We start from the raw sequence: 21,089 nt of genomic DNA, 5'->3' as shown, positions 1-21,089 counted from the left end.
AGTGGAGATCATTATTTATTGTTGCTATTGTTAATTACTCAAAAACAGAGATAAGGTTGACAGGAAAATCTGAAAGAACTAAGTCCATGGCAACATACATGGTGATTGGATCAAGATAAAAAATAACCAGAGAAGTGGAAGAGTAAGAGACAATTAGAAATATTGTAAATGGTGCCAAGGAAGAACTAAGCATTGAGGGAGAATTCACCTGTAATTATGGTGTTAAGAATTTTATGAAGGTTTCTAGGTCCTTCAAAACCTTCATATAACCTTGCCATGAGTAGTGTATATTACTGAACAAGAAGTTCTGAGCAAGAGCAAATTCTGCAAGAACACACCAACATTATCTAGCCATGAACAGAGCTGGATCCCAAGCAATGAATATCTCTCACCTGTTTGGGACACAGCTTTGCAGGGGAAGGAGACAAACCAAGGTGTATCAGCCTCTTGCTTAACTAAGCAGCTGCTAAATGCAACTATAACCAAGCTCAAAAATAGCTGGTGAAATGGTGACTTTGTCTCATAAATAACAGGGCTGTAGATAAGCCCTGAAAGAGACCATACAGCTGAAGTTCAGATGTAGGATATCCACTAAGGCACTGACAGGGACTGGCTTAAGCTTAACATGCCATCCCCAGGAAGGCTGCAGAGGTAATTAATATACTGCCAATTTTTCATAAGAATAAGGATGGCAGAAGCCTCCTGAACAGATACATAATCCACTCTTTGTCATTTGAAATGTATTCCAGTTCTAGTTCTCAAGACCTGGAACAATTCAGCCTTCCACTTATTCTCTGCTAATATTGTGCTTCACTAACTCCCTTTGCTTTGCCCAAGATATTTGACTTCTGGTGTTCTTCTGTGTGTCTGACTCCCCTTTTAAAAGGGTCAGTCAATAAAACTTCCCTTTCAACAAGTTCCTTGTTAAAACACACCTTCCAAAAGGCAATGAAAACTCTTCTGAATCTCATGAAACAAGTGTTTACAAAAACAACAGATATGCAGCAAAATAGTGGAAATGAGACAAGCACAAGTTTTTCTTCAGTACCTGCTGGTATGTTTTCTCTCAGTAGCAGCCCAGCTATCACAAAGCACAGAAGGATTTTAAGAGAAAAATATATCAAAGACAACAATAGATCATAAACAAAAAGCAGTTCAAAGGAATTTAATTGTTTTTCATATTCTACTATTAGGATGCCTATTTAATCATTACTTTATTCAGTTCTCCACACCTTGGTCTAAATCTCCTTCACTTTCTTTATTTCCCTGGCCTCTTGCATCAGAACAGACAAGTTGATGCTGTTTACTTGATCAAGTAAGTATTCCTGACTTGTATAGCTGGCAAATAATTTATTTAACTGCTTACTAATAAGCAAAGAGAAAAGAATCTATCACTAGAATAATCTTGGAACCCTCCATCTGTTATAGATAGCGTGTTTCTGTTCAAACAAATGCTGGGAATGAACAATTTATTTCTCTGTTTACTTCCTAACCCATACCCTGCATATTTCAAAATGATGGAAAAGCCTACAGATGAGTAACTAACCCCAGAGACTCAGCAGAACATACATTTCCAAGCTGTCTATAACTTTAGAGCCAAAGCACCGGCAAAAAAACAAAGGATCAAATATCCTAAGGTGCTCTTGGTGAGGAGCGGCCTGTAGCCTCAATTTCATTCTTACCTGTCAGGGTAGAACACAGAAAATTTGAGGATCCTGCTGACATTTTGTTTGAGTTGGAGAATCAATGGCTTTGAAAAGACTCAATAGCCACAGTTAGGGCCAACACTACCTCATCTTCTCAATGGCTCCATTATCAGTCCATTTGTTTAGATTTTGGGAAAAGGAATACATGTTCAGCACCTAGCACAGTGGTCCTGACCTTCTGGGTCCTTTGGCACTAACCTAAATTAGGTTTCACTTTTAACAAAATGCAGAAACTGATACAAGTACTAATACTTTCCTTAGATATGGCTTACCTAAAGAGACTGACACATAATGCTAAGACCAGCTCTTCTCATATTTTATCAGGATACTTTAAAATTGCAAACAACATAAAACTATTGCATTATTGTAATTGATTTGATTTATCTGTACATTGAAGTCAGTCCCCTCTTGGCAAGAGTTTGATAATCTCCATGATTAGATCTGCCACCTTTTATAAACAGCAACAGAACCCATCGACCATCTGGTGATTTTCAGCCAAAGGTTAGGAAATAATCTGGGATTTGCCACCAATGCAGGATGTACATACAGCATATCAGGGAGAGCAGGGGGCTGCAATTGAGACACACAGATAACTCATAGAACTCAAGGTGAGCCCAGGTGCTGCATCTGAGCTTAAATAGGCTCCTGTGCAGAGGACAGAGAGTGTGTGGGGGTCACAGCTGAGAACACTCAGGGCAATTACAGCCTACAGGTGCCCAGAGGGTCCTGGCACACACATAAGCATATGCATAGCTGTGCAAAGGGTTGGTTAGTGTTTAGAGTCAATAAAAAGACATCATTGTGTCCTAGATGTATGGCCTCTTGCATTAGCTGAGAGGAGATTGTTTTGGGTTATATGCTCCATAAAGCAAAGAGAAAAACCCCACTTTGCTCTCTCAACTGATTGAATTTTTTTTTCTCTGAGATATGCAAGTCACTGTGCAAGCACACCTACAGCAACAGGCAGGTTTCTTAGATCACTGGAGCTCTTGAGCAGACTGACAGCCTTATTCCTGCTGAAGGCAGTAGCAGTTTTGCAATTTAGGGTAGGCAGGTTTTGAGCAACAAAGTCAGGAAATTACCTCCCTGTCATTCCTAGAGTTCACTGGTTGTTCAAAAAGCACCATCTTAGATAACTGTGAGTCAGCCTGGGGATATTCATAGAATCATAGAATAGTTTATGTTGGAAAAGATCTCTAAGATCATCCAGTCCAACTGCTAATCCAGCACTGCCAAATCCACAACTAAACTGTGTCCTCAAGTGCCACATCCATATATATTTTAAATACCTCTAGGAATGGTGGTTCTAACACTCCCCTGGGCAGCCTATTCCAATGCTTGACAACTCTTTCCATGAAAAAGAAATCCTATCCAATCTAAACTTCCCCTGAGGTAACTCGAGGCCATTTCTCACTTGTTACCTGGGAGAAGAAGCTCCACCTTGCTACAGTTCCTGTCACACAGTCACGGAGAGTGATAAAGTCTTCCCTGAGCCTCCTTTTCTCCAGCTCCCTCAGACACTCCTCAGAGGACTTGTGCTCCAGACCCTTCATCAGCTCATTGCCCTTCTCTGGACACGCTCCAGCCCCTCAGCGTCTTTCTTGTAGTGAGGGCCCCAAAACTGAACACAGGATTTGAGGTGTGGCCTCACCAGTGCCGAGCACAGGGGGACAATCACTGCCCTGGCCCTGCTGCCCACACTATTTCTTTTACAGGCCAGGATGCCATGGGCCTGCTTGGCCACCTGGGCACATGCTGGCTCATGTTCAGCTGCTGTCACCAGCACCCCCAGGTCCTTTTCCGTCAGGCATTTTTCCAGCCACTCTTCCCCAGGCCTGTAGCACTGCCTGGGGCTGCTGTGACTCAAGTGAAGGACCTGGGATTTGGCCTTCTACTGCGGCCTCAGCCAAAAGCAGCTCCTCGAGGCAGGGGTCAGTCCTCCCAGAGCCTCTCCCCTCAGCAGGAGCAGGCAGCCCCCACTGCACCAGCTCCGAGCCAGCCCTGAGCCCTGAGGCCCTCAGCCCTGGGGCCTGGCACTTGCACTAAAGAAGCCATGGAAGTACCTCCCTCTGCCAAACCAGTTCTGGAACTCAACCTCAAACACCTAAAGTATCTTCAGGACCAAATCCCTGAAACTTTTTGGGTGTATTTTACCTGGTCAGTTACAAAGAAGCATGAGGAAGGAGCAATCACTGTCTTTATGTTCTTTTTAAAAATCTTCCCTTTCCTATTTCCTCTAAACAAGAACTACACAATAAATGTTATCATTTGCTTATGAATGCAATTTAGGAATTTTGAAACAGTTCCCAGGAGAATCTTCCTTTCTTTCAGTCTTGTAGGCCACTCCACACAGAATGGAGGTGTCAATAGATGAAGCCAGAGGAGAAAAGGAACAAGAGTAGGACCAATGTCTGAGTCACATTCAATATCCAGTGATGTAGAGGGATTCTTAGGCTGTCTCAATTAATTTGCAATTTATAATGGGAAATAAGTAGTCCTAAAACACTCATGAAGAAGGTTCAAAACAAGAAGAGTGAGTCACAGCAATTATTGAATTATGCCCAACATACTTTTATTTTCAAACTTTATGGTTCCTTCAGGGCTAGAGCCAACAGCTCTCTCTTGCCCTTGCTGCATCAGCATAGACATCCAAGCACTACAGCATATTTAAACGATTTCTTTTTCTTTAGTCTCATATTTCCTTCTTTCAGCAAGTGCACAGTATGCTGCTTAGGAAACATGGAATCATTTCCCCTCTTCACTGCTCTGCCTGTGCTTCTAGTGCCTACTGGTGTAACATCAAGACTTTAAAGAGCTGCTGACCCCTTCAAAGTCTGTGCCCTTCAGTAAGTCAGTGCAAACTCGAGTTTAATTCACACAGAGGAACTCAGATTAACTTTATGAAGGAAAAACAAAGGCCGGATGAGATGTGTTTAGTCTTTCTCCTGCGTGCCCTGCTCTTTTCCTTTGCGAGCAGCGGCGGTTTGAGAAGGAAAGCAGTGACTGAGCAATCTGGCCTGGCGGGCAGTGTCCCTACTCTCTGCAGGGCACCGGGCAAGGTGACCTTTAGCAGTCCCTGCCATCCCAAGCGTTCCGTGCCTCCAGGGGCGCCGGGCGCTGCCGCGGCGGCCCGAGCTCCGGGATAACTGGGATTTTGCTGCCACCGTGTGCTCACCCCGCTCCGCCCGCCAGATTCCCCGCTCGGCCGGCCCCAGCACGGGATGGTGCCGCGGAAAAGGGTCCCGCTTCCGAGGCGGAGGAAAGAGGTCTTGCTGCAAAACTGCTCCTCGCATGGACGTGCCCTCGGCCAAACCCTAAGCTTCACCCTAAGGCAAACCAGCCAAGCCTAAGTAAGTTTGATGCATCATTTGGAGACCAGGGGTGGCTGCTCTCAGTAGATGGAGGCTCACCAGTTTCACCCAGTTTCAGAAGATGCTCTTCTGCAGTCTCTGATGGCTCTGCACTGGTCCCCCAGCATCACCCATTACAGATGGACAAACAGCAGTGCTCAGCAGTAGTTCTTTTTCAAAGCAGCAAAGGTCTATTCAATTTTTTCCCATAAGATTGACAGTTGATGATTGTTTAAAATGTTTAATATTCAGACTGTCCTGACACAATCTTTTGGCCTTTAAGTGTCACAGACATGAACAGCTTGCTGAGTCCATTTCCTCATGGACATTTACTAATGGTGGAAATGCCTCTGGAGCTCGTTACACTGAGTATGGCCAGAGGATCGAGCACACACTCTTTAACCAGGGCATTTTTAAGGTTTCCTCTGGAGCTGAGTGGAAGAGATATTAAAATTCTTCCCAGAAATCCTACAGCACACCTCTTCCTAAAGTGATCCTGTAGCATCCATCATGAGGTACAGACCAATTTGGCCCAGTGCAGGAATCTGTAACATTCCAGGAGAGACCAGTGTGCTGGCAAATGAACCTGGCTATCAGCCAGCAAACCCTGGCTCACAGTGTGCAAACCACAATGCTACTTTTTTAATCTGTTTCTAAAGAGGACAGTGTTGTTCCAGACCAGGGACAAATCATTCAGTACAGAAATGAGGATGTCCCAGTGACCTGATGACCAGGTACAAGTTCCTTCTAGAAGCCCTGTAAAATTCGTGGCTCTAAATAGTAAATACAGCTAAGTTTTTAAGTAAGCATGGTTATTTCAGGCAAGGTGACCCTTGAGAGTGAGATCTTTTGTGTCAGTCCATTTCCCACCAGAAAGGCACTCACATTCAAAACACAACCATCACAACCAATCATTGCCAGTCAGAAGAGAAACAAAGACTAATTAATTGAATAAAGGCCAAATTATTCGCTCCTATTATAAGCATGACATTGGCAAGAATCCCAAATGCATCCAGCGGTAACTTCACCTAGTTTGTTGGATATTGCAGTTGCCTCTAGGGGAGCATGTTCAATTATTTTCAAGGGCTTCACCAATTGTTATTCTGAACACTCTCTTCCACACACATTTCAGCTACCTAAAACAGAACAAAGATGTCCTCTACTCTCTTTCCACCTTATATTGCTGAATTACAAAGAAAATGTCTCTGAAACAGATTTGAATAGAGAAATTACTACTCCTTGTCTTCATTGCTCTGACTCCCTATACAATTCATTAGCAGTCTCAGGAATCTGCTTTTCTTAGAACTTCTGGCTATCTTTTTTTTTAATTTTTTTTTAAATTCTAAATTCATCTGAATAATTTTCTCTGTGTTATTGAAGAAATTCAGTGAGAGCTATTTCTATAAATTCCACGCCCACATAGTCTGCTAAGAAGGGCTTGTGCAGTGAGTAATTTGCCTACATTAATGTGAAAAAATGCACTGACAAAAACTGACTTGCATCCATGACAAAGGTTGTTATTCTCTTTCTTTTCTAAATAGGGAAACAGAGGCAACTCCCTTATGTTCTGACACAAAGAGTGAAAATCAGTAACATGCCCCATCTAGCACTTAGATTAAAGGTATGCTTAAGACTATTCTTTTTTAAACCAAAGGATGTCTTGGGTGACAGGATGTAGATCAGACTCAGTTTTACCCACCTATGCACAGCTCTGGCCTTTACTTTCCATCCAAAACAGGAGTAATTCTGTCCATTGATGTTCCAATAGACAAAGCTGGGGCAAGCCTATCATTGGGGTGAGTTAATTGATGTAAGTATCTAAGTAATTTCTAATGTGAAAGGAATGGATGGCTAAAGGGCAGTGTTGGGACAAGCCTGGCTCCAGAGACTCTTTTTGGTGTATTGCTCTTTATCTCTTTATCCTATTTTTGCTCTATATCTCAATTTCTCTTTATCCACTCTGAGCTTGTTGCAGATTGGGTTTTGTTAGATCAGGACCAGCAAAGTGCAACCTCAGTTTTACTGCCCTGGCCCCCACACATCCAAGGGCTTTAGGATGTTCACCAAGTGTGGAGAATTTGTCTGGTCCCAATAGAAACAATTATGGAGTGGCTGAACCTGGTAGTTCTGCCTATTCAAATTATATCCAACTTTCTCAACAGCCAAGAGTATTGCCACCACTGCGCTAAGAAATTCCCTGAGCATTCCTAGGTGATTCCAAAAAAATCCACGATAAATGCAGATATGACACCAAGCTATATGTAAACCTCCCTAGGCCAGACACCACCCTTGGAAAAAAGTCCTCAGGAGAAAAAAGGAAATTATAATACTCCTATAAAAATAATTGAATTGCAGATAGAATTATTGCTTTCTGACACTCTTTCAGAACTTATTGTATACAAATATTCCATATCAAGCTCAGTGGCAGCAATCCATCCCCTCCCTTCCTTCCTTCCTTCCTTCCTTCCTTCCTTCCTTCCTTCCTTCCTTCCTTCCTTCCTTCCTTCCTTCCTTCCTTCCTTCCTTCCTTCCTTCCTTCCTTCCTTCCTTCCTTCCTTCCTTCCTTCCTTCCTTCCTTCCTTCCTTCCTTCCTTCCTTCCTTCCTTCCTTCCTTCCTTCCTTCCTTCCTTCCTTCCTTCCTTCCTTCCTTCCTTCCTTCCTTCCTTCCTTCCTTCCTTCCTTCCTTCCTTCCTTCCTTCCTTCCTTCCTTCTCAAAACATCATGAGAATTGACTCTTAAATGAATTCCTAGAGTACATTTTATGTCTTGTTTCAGCCCAGAGACTGTTTGATGGCATTCTGAACTCTGGGAAACAGGTCATTAGGCATGAAACAACTGACCGTGCTTAGAGCAATAACATTTAACACCAAAATCCTGACAATGACAAAAAGAGGAAAACTACAAAATTATATTAACTATCACATGGATGTCCAGCTATTTAGCCTCTGATCTGCTTTATGGCACTCTAGGAGAACTACAAGACATATATTAAAAAATATTTATCTCTTTTTCAATTATAGTTCCTCGTTTGCACTTCTTCTGCCCTTCATGAGCATAGAGTCTTTTTTCAATCCTTCTTATTGCAATTTTATTTCACTTCATTCCTATTATATTTTGTTGGAGACCTTGGGCTGCAATAGCCTATATGCTACCAGTTTGATATACCTGTTTATTAGCTATCATACTAAAATTATTTTTCTTCCTACACAGAGGTACTGGCTATAAGCAATTGATATTGGCATATTTCTTTACAGTTCAATAACTGCAGCTAGGAAATTGGCTTTCTACCAAGCTAAAATTAATCATCATTGTTACAAAATTTGGAGTGGTGTCTACTGCCCAAGCAGAAACTATTGCACATTTTGCTTAGGTTATAAAACTGCCTTCATCCTCATTACTGTTGCTAGCTTTAGAAAACAAACAAGAGCCCATCTTTAATAAGTAAATAAGTAAATAAATAAATAACAAAAAAAGAAAGACAAATTAGGTCACAGAGAACTGGGAGCAAACTCCCTGGATGTTTTTGTACCACCTGTTTCCCCATTCCCCTTTTGGTCACAAAAGTCCAGAGGGTGGTCCCACAAAGATGCCACCCCAAGGTGGCATCTGACAGCACTAAGGGACTTGGCACAGCCCCCCAGCACGGATGTCCCATCCATGGCCCTGGCTGTCAGGCTTGGTGGGAAGGGTGACAGGACAAGGCTGATCCTCAGACACCCATGGTTTTGTAGTACACATTTCTCACTACAGACCCGCTCATGGCTTGAGAAATCATGAAGTGTGATCCAAAGTACACTCAAAGTGTCCATGCTAGAAAAAGGCTGGTAAGCAGGAAATCATGCCGACTTGCATCTAAAGATTGTGTTAGTTAGCTTTTTGTTCAAAAGAATGCCATAGATGCTTTGAAATAACTACAATATATAACTATTCTTGATTTTCGTTATTATATTTGTAAACTATGAGTCCCATTTTTACTGAAAATATAAGCTTTTGCTCAGGGCTTCTTTCAAACTTTAACTAGATTTAATTTGAAATAATTTAGAAACTGGCAAGACATTAAACGATAAATTCATTCATTAGCAAAAAATACGCTGTATACCTAAGTAAAAAACTTCTTCACACTGAACTAAAGTGATCTGCAGTAATGTAATGTGAGGAATATTTGCTCTCTACACTTGCAGAGCAAGCTACAGAAGTCTGAAATGAAATTAGGTTTATCATTTTAAAAAACTGTTTCTGGAGACAGACAGTAATTAACCCTGAGCAGTGGCTTGATCTTTGTAAGATTTCAGCAAGCACATGCTGTTTACATTTTTTTTAACACATATTTTTATTAGGTTCCTCTAAGTAAATGAGTTCAGATAAGTTACCATAATTCCAATGTTTGCTTCAAATGCATTTATTTCTAAAAATATTAGCTAAGGTAAGATCCTTGATTCAAATCTAAACAATGTTTTAACCAGCTGGAAAGTAGCTTGACAAAACAAGTGCAATGGTCCTCATGGACCAGCTGCCTTTGTAGTAAAGAAGACCAAAATCATTGTGGGCATCAGGAAGTGCAGCAGCAGCAGCAGCAGCAGCTGCTCAAGAGAGATGATCCTTTCCCCTACTCATCAGAGATATATCTGCAGAGCTGGGATCAGTCCTGGGCCCCTCCGTACATGAGAAATGTGTTCATACTGGAATAAATCCAGTGAAGAGCCACAGAGATGATAAAGTGTCGCAGACATCTTTCATGAAAAATCCTTTCCTTAGGATTTTTCCTCCTGAGAAGCTGAGAGGCCTCAGGAACAAAATGTAAACATTGATTATCTGCTGCTGTGGAATGCAACAGGTGGATCTGTGATTGGTCCATGTTGGATGTTTGTAACTAATGGCCAATCACAGCCCAGCTGGCTCGGACACAGAGCCTGAGCCACAAACCTATGTTATCATTCTTTCAGATTCTATTCTTAGCTAGCCTTCTGATGAAACTTTTTCTTCTATTCTTTTAGTATAGTTTTAATGTAATATACATTATAAAATAATAAATCAAGCCTTCTGAAACATGGAATCAGATCCTTGTCTCTTCCCTCATCCAAGAACCCCTGTGAACACTGTCACAATAAAGGACCTGGGGTATCTGACATGGGAGGAGCGGATGAGGGAGCTGGAACTGTTTGGCCTGGATGAGACAAAGTTCCAGTGAGGTCTTATCAACATGATTAAATGGGGGAAGGAAGAAGATGGAGCCAGACTCTTCTCAGTAGTGTCCAGTGAAAGGGTAAGAGGCAATGGGCACAAATTTAAATACGGGCAATTCCATTGAATGTGAGAAACTTACAGTGAGAGTGACAAGCACTGGCACAGGTTGCCTAGAGAGGCTGTGGAGTCTCCATCCCGGGAGATACCCAAAACCCAGCAGGACATGGCCCTGAGCAACTTGCTCTAGCTGGCCCTGCTTGGAGCAGTGGGGCTGGACTAGGCAATCTCCAGCCTCAGCCACCTTCCGATCCTGCCTGGAGCCTTTGACTCTCACACTCTTCTCAAGTGTTGGACCACTTGAGAAGTAGGCTTTGAAATAAACAATCTACCTGCATCTCCAAGTTTTGTTTATGAGATGATGAGACTTTTAAGTCTAAACGGGAAGCTTTTTTAATCCAGACTCTGGATGCTTACCTCTCTCAATTATTGAAGATAATAGAAAAGTGCATTTTAAGGGAGAGCATTGTTTTAATACTTCGGTCAATTTGCTCACTTAATAATTTAGCAACACAGATCTATTTTCTTTTTATGTTTGCAGCTACCATAATAAAGCATAATTAGCAGTAAGTAGTCCCTGATCAGCTCAGTGGGGTACGTGATAAAAAGAGATGATTCAAAAAAAGTACATAAAAATGAAAACTCTATAAACAAATTTCAAATAGTCAGGGGTTAAACTTGGGGTCTATTAAGTTAGGTTTTTTTTAAATCCAGATTCCCTACAGGGTACTCTACTAATGCATCTCGGCATCTTAAAATGATCCGTAATCAAAACACCTAAAATAACTGTTGTGACAAACCTTCCACAGTTTAAAGGTTACCTGTACCAGATGATTAAATTGCAGTGAGCTGAAGAGAGAAAAATCTTTAATCATTCCCGTTTCTGTTTTATTTTTCTCTGTGACAGTATCATCTATCTTTTCATGGCTGGCACACTGCAGCCTTCACCCAACACTCCTGGGGCCACAATCTCTGCTATCAGAGGGTAGAGGAGGCATCTCTGTCACAGTATTAATTACAGGTCTGCAGCTCTGTAACAAGACGGGGTGAGTTTAGTTAGACTGTACTTCCAGTCCATAATAATGCAGCACTATTCCCTTATTCTGCCCAGAATCACAACTACCTGAAAAAACACCATCTCTAGAAGAAGCTTGCTGGATGATTTCCTTCACATTCACCACCCTCCTGCTCACTCTCTCTTGGAGTCTGAATTCTTAAATCAATTTCCTTTTGCATATAATTTGCAGAGGGTATTGTTGAATTTTATGTTTTGCCTTTTATATTGCATGCAATCCAGATTCTCATTCATTGTACTGCCACTGTTAATTAACATAAAGTAAGAGATTTGTTGGTATTTTCCCTGACAGCAAACTCCCATACTCTGTCTTGCTTGTATGCTTTCACATTTTCCCTTTGCTAATATATCATTTTACTTTCATGCTCATTATTCATTAATCTGTTCTGGGCTGCATTGTTCTGTATGAACTCAGCTTCTGAAATAGTCTTAATCATTCTCCAACACATGATTCTCCAATCATTTTTCACGACAGCCTCTTTAACTTTCTATTCAGTAAAGACAGCAAATGCAAAAATTATGCTGTTCAATATCAGCATTCAGACCATTTGTGTAAATAATGAGATTTTAGGGTACAGCTCAGTCTCATGATAGCCATTTAGTAAGCTCATTCCAGAACGAAATTTACTTAGAAGTGCAGCTACTTTTTATGTCACTTATTTTAAATCTAGTTTAAGTGGAGTTACTTTGCCTCCACTTACAGAGGTCAAAGGCTAAGACTGACAATTTCAAAAATTCTTTTAATGAACTAACTCACCAATGGGAATATCAAACTTCACTCACATATGTGCTATCAATCAAGCCACTATTTGGCTAAGATGCTTAGCTGGTGCCAGAAGGAATAGACAAATTCCTTTAATTTTGCTTTGCAAAACTACACCCTCATCAATATGTTAACTTTAGGTATAATTTGTTGTTCCTGTTCTCTCAGATTTATTTCTTGAAGAGAATTTTTTTCCCTAAAAGAAACCTTGTTTGAAAAATTTTGCTGTTCTACTTTTCCACTTTGGCAGAAAAAAAGGTACTTTCCAAGATACTTATTCCTTTCTGTATAACTATTTTTGAAATCTTTAGTGCCATACTCGCTTACTACGCTTGTACAAGATTTCAGAACTCAACAGGTCATGCATGACCTACTAATTCTATCCCTGTGTCACATGGAAGATGTACAGGCCATGCTGTATGCATCCTTCAATGTTAGCTCATGGCCAACAAGGAAACACAACAAATGGAAATGAATAAAGATGAAAAGAAAATGAACCAGTGCCAGAAATCTTATGACTGTCTGTCTATATTATTGTCCCCTGAATATCACTTGTGCCGAAGAACCATGATATTTGAGACAACTCACCATGAGGAAAAAGGCACTATTCTATATGGAGTCGGTAACAAAGGGGAGCTCAGTCATAACTTGTATTACCATGCAGTTAATTTGTCAGGTGTGGCATCCTAGCTTGTTAGCCAGCCTCTCTTTTGTACACAAGATTCCAAACAATTTCTTTGTCACATGCACAGAAAAATCTTTTCTAACTTAGTTTAACCATGTCACCTGCTCTAGTCAAAAACAAAAATTTCTTCATCACACAAAGATAGGTCTTTTTTATTTTTATTAAAATGAATAAAAGAAGTTCCCTCTTTCAAAAAGAATTACTGGTGTAAATGTTAGGGTGAATATGTATCAAATGAGCAACTTATGTATCAAATGAGCAACTCTCAAAGCTGAGAAAATATTACAGAACACACCAGAGATAGCAGTACAGAAAATCATAATTGGTGCAATTTTTTCACACCATTGACAGCATAAGTTAAACACTTGCAAAGCACAAAGTTGCATTAGTGCCACCAAAGCCAAATGAATTTGTGAGAGCTATACGCCGTTTGTCCGTCTTCCACTCCTGAGCTGTCAATGGAACATAATTGAGATCGAACTCTGCCTCTGTTTTCTGTAAGTTTAGAGTAGGTGGCAAAATCCCATGGTAGCAGGACAGTGCAGTAAAAGCTGCTTCAATGGCTCCTGCAGCCCCCAAAAGATGTCCTGTTGCTCCTTTTGTTGAGGAAACTGCAATATTACGTGAGTGATCTTTAAAAAGTCTCTTGATTGCTTGATTCTCAGCAGCATCTCCTAGAGGTGTAGAAGTTGCATGTGCATTGACGTATGTTACATCTTCAGGTTTGATCCCAGAATCCTTTATTGCTGCAGACATGCACCTAAGGAAAGGAAGACAACAGAATGCTGATTTGCCCAAAGTATTTCTGTCAAATATACAAACCAAAAGAAAAAGCAGAGGTTGTTTTAAAATGTTTATCAAGTGTGAAAATTTGCTTTAGCAGAGATGTAAATGACAAGAGGTTAACTCATCTAACTAAGCACATTAACATCTACATTAGGTACCAGAGGAAGACAATAAAAATGAGGCCCACTATAAAATCAGACTTGCTGTTAAAAAATCCACAGCTAGGAGAAATACAAAGAAGAAGAAAAGAAGATATGAAAATCAGTCTCTACAGACTACATTAATGTATCAAACACCCTTTTCACTGTAAAATTTGAAAACATTTGAGAGAGAAATAACTACCAATATTATTACAAAAATAATAATAACTACTGACATTATTACAAAAATTTAGAGATGCACTCCCCAACAAAAATACTGGGCAATGAAAGAAAACATCTGCAGCCATCCTCCACATGAGCTTCTTTTGCATGCTGTCCAGAGACTAGAAAATGTCAAGGAGATAGCACAAATCCCTATATTTCATTTTAAAATGAAATTTACTGAAAGTCACACTCTTCAACCCCTGGCATGGTATGTTTAGTTTGACTCCTGATGACTTGTGCACTGTGACTACCTCTTTAAAACCTGTTTTTTTATGAAAACTGTGGAAGGATCTACACAGCTCGACACTGCAATTTCTCATAGATTTCCCTCAAAGAAGATCAATCAGATATCTCTCCTTGCACATAACAACAAAACACCTCTGAGCAAAAGACCACTGACTCTTTTGAAATTTATGAAGAAAAAGCAAATAAAAGGAAGCTCAGAAACAGATAGCACAAGCTTCTGGACAAATTTAAAGGTCTCTACTACAGCCTTCTACCCTTAGAAGCATCCTGCTTAGATTAGGGTGGAGGCCACTGACACTCACTGTCACTAGATAGTGAGCCAATATTCAGGCAAAAGAGGTTACTGATAGTTATGAGATATATTAATTTAGTTAAATACATTATCTGCAATGAACTTATTCACTTGAGGAGATACCAGATTACTTGTGTAGGACATTCTTTATATCCACAATTCTGAGTCTGGCTTTGCCTCTCCTTTCCTGCTGGTTTATTCCAACATACGTATTGGCCTTCAACAGAAGCAGTTATTAGAAGATGGCAAAAAATATATTCCTCTGAGTCCTCTGAATTTTTTTTATGTGGCAAATAAAATTCCTATAGGAAAGTGAGATAAGCACATACATTCCAGATTTAATCCATATACCACTGCAGTAACGAATTACTGGCTTGAAGACAGTATTAAAATGCATTATCTTATCTCAAGGGTGGAAATGCTCAACATTTTGGAGATACCCAGATTAATTTTCAACTCTTCCTACTGTGAATTTAATTTATATGCTACTGCAATCATAAAATACACAAAAATTCTATTATAATATATTGCCATATCATCTCAAGGGTAAACAAGTCTGAAAATATGAGATAAGACACTCCTGATTACTCATCTCACACCTAAGTCTGCAGAACAATTAAATATGAATCAAAGAGCATCGATGGAAACACAGTATATTTACAGTTCTAGAAAAATCTGTTAACCTTATAAAGATGCAAACACAGCTTTACAATACCATGCAGAAGTTTGATCTATTTGTGCAGTGATATATTGAACTTTGGTACTAAATATTCACATACATTCAGAATAAAGCAAACTAAATCTTTAGCAAAGGTTCCAATGCCAGCAATAGTACTCAGCTTACATGAAGCTCTCCAACTTCCACATGTAATTTAGCTGACAATTTAATTAGGTCAATGATAATGAATTGATGAGTATCAACTACTTGTGAACTGGTTTTGATGAGATAAACACTGATGAAGCTTTACCACCTCCCTAAACAGTACTAAAGTGTATTTCTGCTATGCTCCTTCACCAACACTCTTAGCTACATCTGAATGAAGTACTGAATATTCTAACAAACTAGATCTCTTAAGTGCTCTACAGCTTTCATCACCTGAGATTTCTTGCAACAAATAACATGCTTTTGCATGTTGTAAGTGCTCTACAGCTTTCATTACCTGAGATTTCTTGCAACAAATAACATGCTTTTGCAGGGGGATGGGGGTCTATCTTCTCGATGGAAAAAGAGTGAAGGAGAACCTGCAAAGATTCTGTCTCACCACAAACATCTTAAAAAGAGGTTTCCATTGAGACTTATTTATATGAAAAGCGTATGCACCAAAGGAAAAATGTTTTCACACAGAGAAAGCTTTCATAACTCTATGGAAAAAGGTTGATTCTACTGAGAACTGGCCTTCATCCTCCTACTAAAAAAAAAGAATTGGGGCACAATGTTACCAGAAGCTCTTTCATTTTTCAGAATTTTAAGCTTTTGGAACATTAATTCAAGACTGAACATCCCTTCTCTGTGGAAAAATTTACAATGACAGAAACAAATGTACCCACTACAATTAACATATGAAGTAGCTATTACAATCAACATAGGAGTTCTTACCTGAATGCACCGTCTCCCTCGGGATTAGGTGCTGTTATGTGGCAAGCATCACCGGACAGTCCATAACCCAAAACTTCTGCATAGATCCTAGCACCTCTTTGCACGGCGTGTCCATGCTCTTCCAAGACCAGCACAGCAGCACCCTCTCCCATTACAAACCCCTCCCGCTGCGAATCAAAGGGTCGACACGCTGTTTTAGGGCTCGAGTTAAAACTTGTGCTGAGGGCCCGGGCTCTTGCGAATCCAGCCAAAGACAAAGGACTAATGCAAGCCTCAGTCCCTCCAGCCAGCATGACATCAGCATCACCAGCAGCAATGAATCTAAAGGAGTCTCCAACTGCGTGTGCGCCTGTGGTACAAGCAGTCGACACAGCGTGATTCGGACCTTTCAGTTGGTATTTAATGCTGATATGGCCTGCTGCCATATTGACCAAAATCTTCGGGACAAAAAAAGGGCTGACCTTACTGTAACCCTTTGTTTTAAATAAGGCAGCTGTGTCAGAAATTTCTTCCAGTGGGACCATTCCCATCCCAATTGCCACACCGGCCGTTAAGCGTTCCTGTTCAGACTGGGGAGACCAGCCAGAGTCCTTCATTGCAAGCTCTGCTGCACCGATGGCCATCACGGTGGCAGAACTCATGGATTTGATCTCTGACTTCGACACAAAGTTTTCTTCACTGAACTCACCCTCCTTGTTTCCCCTTGGCACACACGCAGCCACTCTACATGGGATGCCTGCATATTCTTCCCCATCTAGTGATATAATCCCACTGCCTCCTTCCAGAAGCTGCTTCCACACAAACTGAGTCCCCACACCGAGAGGGGACACTAAGCCAATACCTGTAACAACTACTTTCCTTCGACATGCAGGCAGTGACTTGCTGAAAGCCCTTCTGTGGTTTTGTAAATGTAGATTTAAACTCAGACTCCGGAGATGAAGATTTGCAATCTTTACCAGATCCCGCGAGCACTGTGAGAACATGGTGGCAATAATCAAGCACATTCCTGTAAATGGAGAGGAGTGGAGGGGGTGGGGAAAGACAAACATAAAAATAAAGCAGACAATGTGGAAAACATTCCAAGAACATTAAATTAATAAACTGATTTTTACTTGACAGCCTGTTTTCAACCCTGAAGAAATGGATATAGTTTCTGTGTCTGTAACGAGGAATAGTATGAGTTATGGCAGATAATGGCAAAGAAACGTTCACTTTGGGAATACCTCTAGTGAGCTCCTCTAGCTTAAGCTGCTGATGAATATGACTTAGCACTACTGTAGACTGTGAAGCACTCTGGTTTTGCTGCAAAATTTCCCCTGGAGAAACCACCAGCTGACTGGAGGCAGAAACAATGAGCATTAACAGCTTCACTCTTCTAAGGGAAAAAGTGTGTGTTCACCAGAAAGTGTATGTCCCAAGCTGAGGATATCATCATCTCAACCTTCATGTCTGGCAGAACAGTCTAGAAACCTCAAACAGGAGTCAATAAACTTGTCCTGGTTCTGCTACTAATGTAATTACACATCTAGGACAAGACTCCTTCTCTTTCCACCTCTACCAACCCTTAATCAGCCTTGAGTTATTACTGTCAGGGGACAGTATCTCCAGTAGCTTGAGCAAGATGTGGAGCACAGCACCACCTCTGTTGAAGGCAACACCACCAGACCCCCCATCACAAGAGGCACAGCAAATGATGTCAGAAGGCCTCTGTTGAGAACAAGTACTTGAGGAAGGACCAGAGGACTATGCCAAGCAGTGATGGTGCTGTACTGTGCCATAGTCCAAAGCCAGTCTTATTGCACACATCTGACATGCTGGAGCAGGGCAGAGGCTGCAGTACAGCTCTGCCAACACCTACAAAACAGGCTTCAACAGGTTGCCTGCTTTTTGCCTTGTCCAAAGAGCAACTTGGCATCCCCAGCTCTTTGCTAAAGTGGAGAGAGCTGTATGAAGACCATAAGGGCTGCTGGGCACTCCTGCTAAAATACCCAGACCTGTGGCAGCACAAGTGCACAGCAGCGTTACTAGAAAATGTCATGGAACCACAGAAAGGCTGGGTTGGAAGGGACCTTAAAGATCATCCCATTCCAACAATCCCTGCCACGGGCCCAGACACCTTTCACTAGACCAGGCAGCAGAGAGCAGCATCCAGCCTGGCCAAGAACACTTGGGATAGGGAATAAAAATAGTAAACAATCACATATTATATTTTATACCTATTTTATGCAAATATTAAATTTAATTATTTAAAAAGTATTTTTAAAGGACACTCTTTTAAATCCTGACCCAAATTTGCCATTTCAATTTTTTATGCCACTTAGCCTGGATTTTATAAGAGGTAGTATACATGTATAAAAATATATATATCATAATATATTATGTATTATATAATGCAAGTCACATATATAAATAATATTGTATATATAATATACAATATAAAACACATTTGTAGTCATGGACTCTATATGCATAATTATAGAGTATAATGTATAACATACATATGTTCTACAGATACACTAGATGATATATATTGTATATCATATTATCACAATGTGTAAGATAATGTATTTTATACATATTATTACACACGTAATGTAATGTATATACATTATACATAATAACGTATAAGATAACATATGTTATCAGTGTATATATATCCATATGCACATATATGACTGCAGAGCTCTGTAAGGCAGCTCGTCCCGCAGCCTTTACTGAAATGCCGTCAGCCGGCGCCGAGCCGTTCTGTCCGACCCAACACCGCCCGATACCTGCTGTGCGGGAAAACCAGGCGCAGGATAATTCCCCCCGGTGTTTCAAGGGCAATGACTACTTTTGATGTGTAAACCAGGAGCCAGCCCCCAGGCTCCCCCACACCACCCAGCGCCGCCATTGCCGACCAGGCCCGCCCCGCTGGGGGCGGTGTCCCCCCCGGTCCGTGCTAAAACCCCCGCCTCCCTCCGCCAGCCCTCAGCGGTACCTCCGCGGTCCGCGCTCCCCCCCGCCCGGCGATGGTTCGCTCTGCCTCGCTCTCCCGACGGCGGCGAGGCCGCACCACTCCGCAGGCGCGGGGGGAAAGAAGGAGATGCGCGGAAACGCGCGGCCCACGGCACTTCCTGCCGCCCGGCCCCGCCCCGCGGGCGCCGCTATGGGCGGGCGGGCAGCCCGATCGTGTGAATTGTCCAGAAACCAGGAAAGGCGGTGAAATTATTTCCTTCCCAAGCCACATGTTCTAATCACGCAAAGGAGGAGTTAAAAGAAAAAAAAAAAAAAAAAAAAAAAAACACCAAAAAACCCCAAACAAACAACAAAAAAAAAAAAAACTAAAATCCTTCAAACTCTGGTGAGTAATAAGTCTGTCCTTATCCTGGACAGACTACCATGGCAGAGCATAAATATTTGTCAAACTCCCATCAACAGAGACATTAATTAATTACAGTGTGAGTTTGCTTGTTAGGTTATACCTCTATATAATTTTAGTATATATTATATAATTTTATATAATTTTTCTTAGCAGTAAGAAAACTGAAATAAATTTACCCCCATGCAACACAATAATGTCTATTAGCTGCAAACACAGCTACCTAAAAATACAAACTGTAGCACAGTAATGAGGCATGTACTGCAGGAAAAAGAAAAAAAAAAGCCAAGAATGAGATAAGTGCAATATTTAAAGACAAAAATTAACATATGTGCACTTTTTTATATATATGAATAGTCTGGTTTTAATTTAGAAATAAAATCCTTGGGCATTTAATGCCTTAATTATTTGTTGGAAGTTGGCACTTGGTTTTCTAAATTTTTCACACTGCTTGCCTATGAGCACTTCCAAAGCATTGTTTACAAATGCCATACTGAGATGCATGGTGTATTTATATGCATACATGTATAGCAATTTAGTTAATCTTTGTATTTCCCAAGGCAGCCAACATTGAGAGTCACATATCTACATGAAACACATGGAAAGGAAATTAAATGCTGAAGTAGCAGCCAAGGAATATGGCATAATTTTAAATTAAAATTTTATTACTGTGGTACCAGTTCCTGAGGGCTGAAATAGTAACACTTTAACTATGCTAGTAAGAAAAATAAATGTATTCTCAGCAAAAGTGAACTGCCCTGGGGTAAATCTCAGTGTTTGTGAGGGATATGTACCACTATCTTAAAAAGTCATAGAAGCTGAGCAGTGACCTGTCACAGGCAGGCAGCAGAGCCACAGTGTAATATCACCTACAAAATCAGAAGGCAGCTTGAATTTTAAAGACCTCTCTTGCTTGGAACTCTTTAAATCTGCATTCCTAGTAAAGCAAATCTCCACAGGCCTTTGTGCCCAAGGTTCTTCATCACAGCTCTTTCAGTAGCAGCACAAACCAGAAGTCTAGAAAAAGACCAGGGGTTTTTTTTGCCTCTCTGGGACGGACTGTGAGTAGTGCAGGGCAGATGTCGCAGCGAGGGCGAGTCTCTGCAGTGACATTCCTGCTGAGGCAGCCCTGGTGACCTGGAGGTGTGGCACCCTCAGTACTGTCAAACCAGGGCAGTACAAAAGGGGATTTATGTCCTTAATGATGTTACTGCCTGCCAAGGGGCTCCCAGTGTTGCAAAAATATGGAATAGGTAAACATTGTCTTAAGAAATTATGTTCTTTGATCCTTGTATACTTTCAAGCCCAATTGACCAGAAAGAAGATGTAATCAAGCTCTAAGCCATGTCCAGGTGTTAGAAAGACAAATTGCTTGTTGGCAGAATGCTTTTTTAAGGCTCCACATGTTCCACTGAAATCACACCTCAAAGAGGTGGAGGTTTACATAGCTTGGGAAGAAGGATGTATCACTGTCAGTGGGCAGAAAGAATGAGGAATTTATTGGACACAAGGACATTTGGCAGAACTCCCAAGATAAGGAAGAAACTAGCAAAGCAAATTCAGCAGCAGTGCTGGGATCAGCTCTGACTGGATAAAAGGTAATTCTGGCAGGGGGAGTTTGC

General features: G+C 41.0%; 1 protein-coding gene across 2 annotated transcripts; it reads right to left on the bottom strand.

Annotated features, from left to right (window-relative positions):
* Positions 1–12,962: 12,962 nt before the first annotated feature.
* OXSM (3-oxoacyl-ACP synthase, mitochondrial) lies at positions 12,963–19,163 on the bottom strand. 2 transcript variants are annotated; one of them, XM_036379091.1, is made up of 3 exons: positions 19,087–19,163; positions 16,107–17,112; positions 12,963–13,580 (listed from the first exon to the last, which is right to left on the bottom strand). In XM_036379091.1, the coding sequence occupies exons 2-3, from the start codon at positions 17,108–17,110 to the stop codon at positions 13,178–13,180; spliced, it is 1,407 nt and encodes a 468-aa protein (XP_036234984.1). In that variant the 5' UTR covers positions 17,111–17,112; positions 19,087–19,163; the 3' UTR covers positions 12,963–13,177. The 2 variants fall into 2 exon arrangements, with proteins under 2 accessions (XP_036234984.1, XP_036234983.1); XM_036379090.1 differs by lacking the exon at positions 19,087–19,163 and adding an exon at positions 18,878–19,000.
* Between the last annotated feature and the right edge of the window lie 1,926 nt (positions 19,164–21,089).

The sequence above is a fragment of the Molothrus ater genome, chromosome 1 (genome assembly GCF_012460135.2).
Source record: "Molothrus ater isolate BHLD 08-10-18 breed brown headed cowbird chromosome 1, BPBGC_Mater_1.1, whole genome shotgun sequence".
NCBI lineage: Eukaryota > Metazoa > Chordata > Aves > Passeriformes > Icteridae > Molothrus > Molothrus ater.
This window is presented reverse-complemented; position numbering and strand designations above follow the sequence as displayed.

Bases quoted from the DNA above. Each gene is read 5' to 3' on its own strand.
- OXSM (XM_036379091.1), bottom strand. From the start codon at position 17,110: ATGTGCTTGATTATTGCCACCATGTTCTCACAGTGCTCGCGGGATCTG. The intron at 13,581-16,106 runs GTAAGAACTCCT...TCCTTTCCTTAG, and splicing joins GAGGGAGACGGTGCATTCAG to GTGCATGTCTGCAGCAATAA.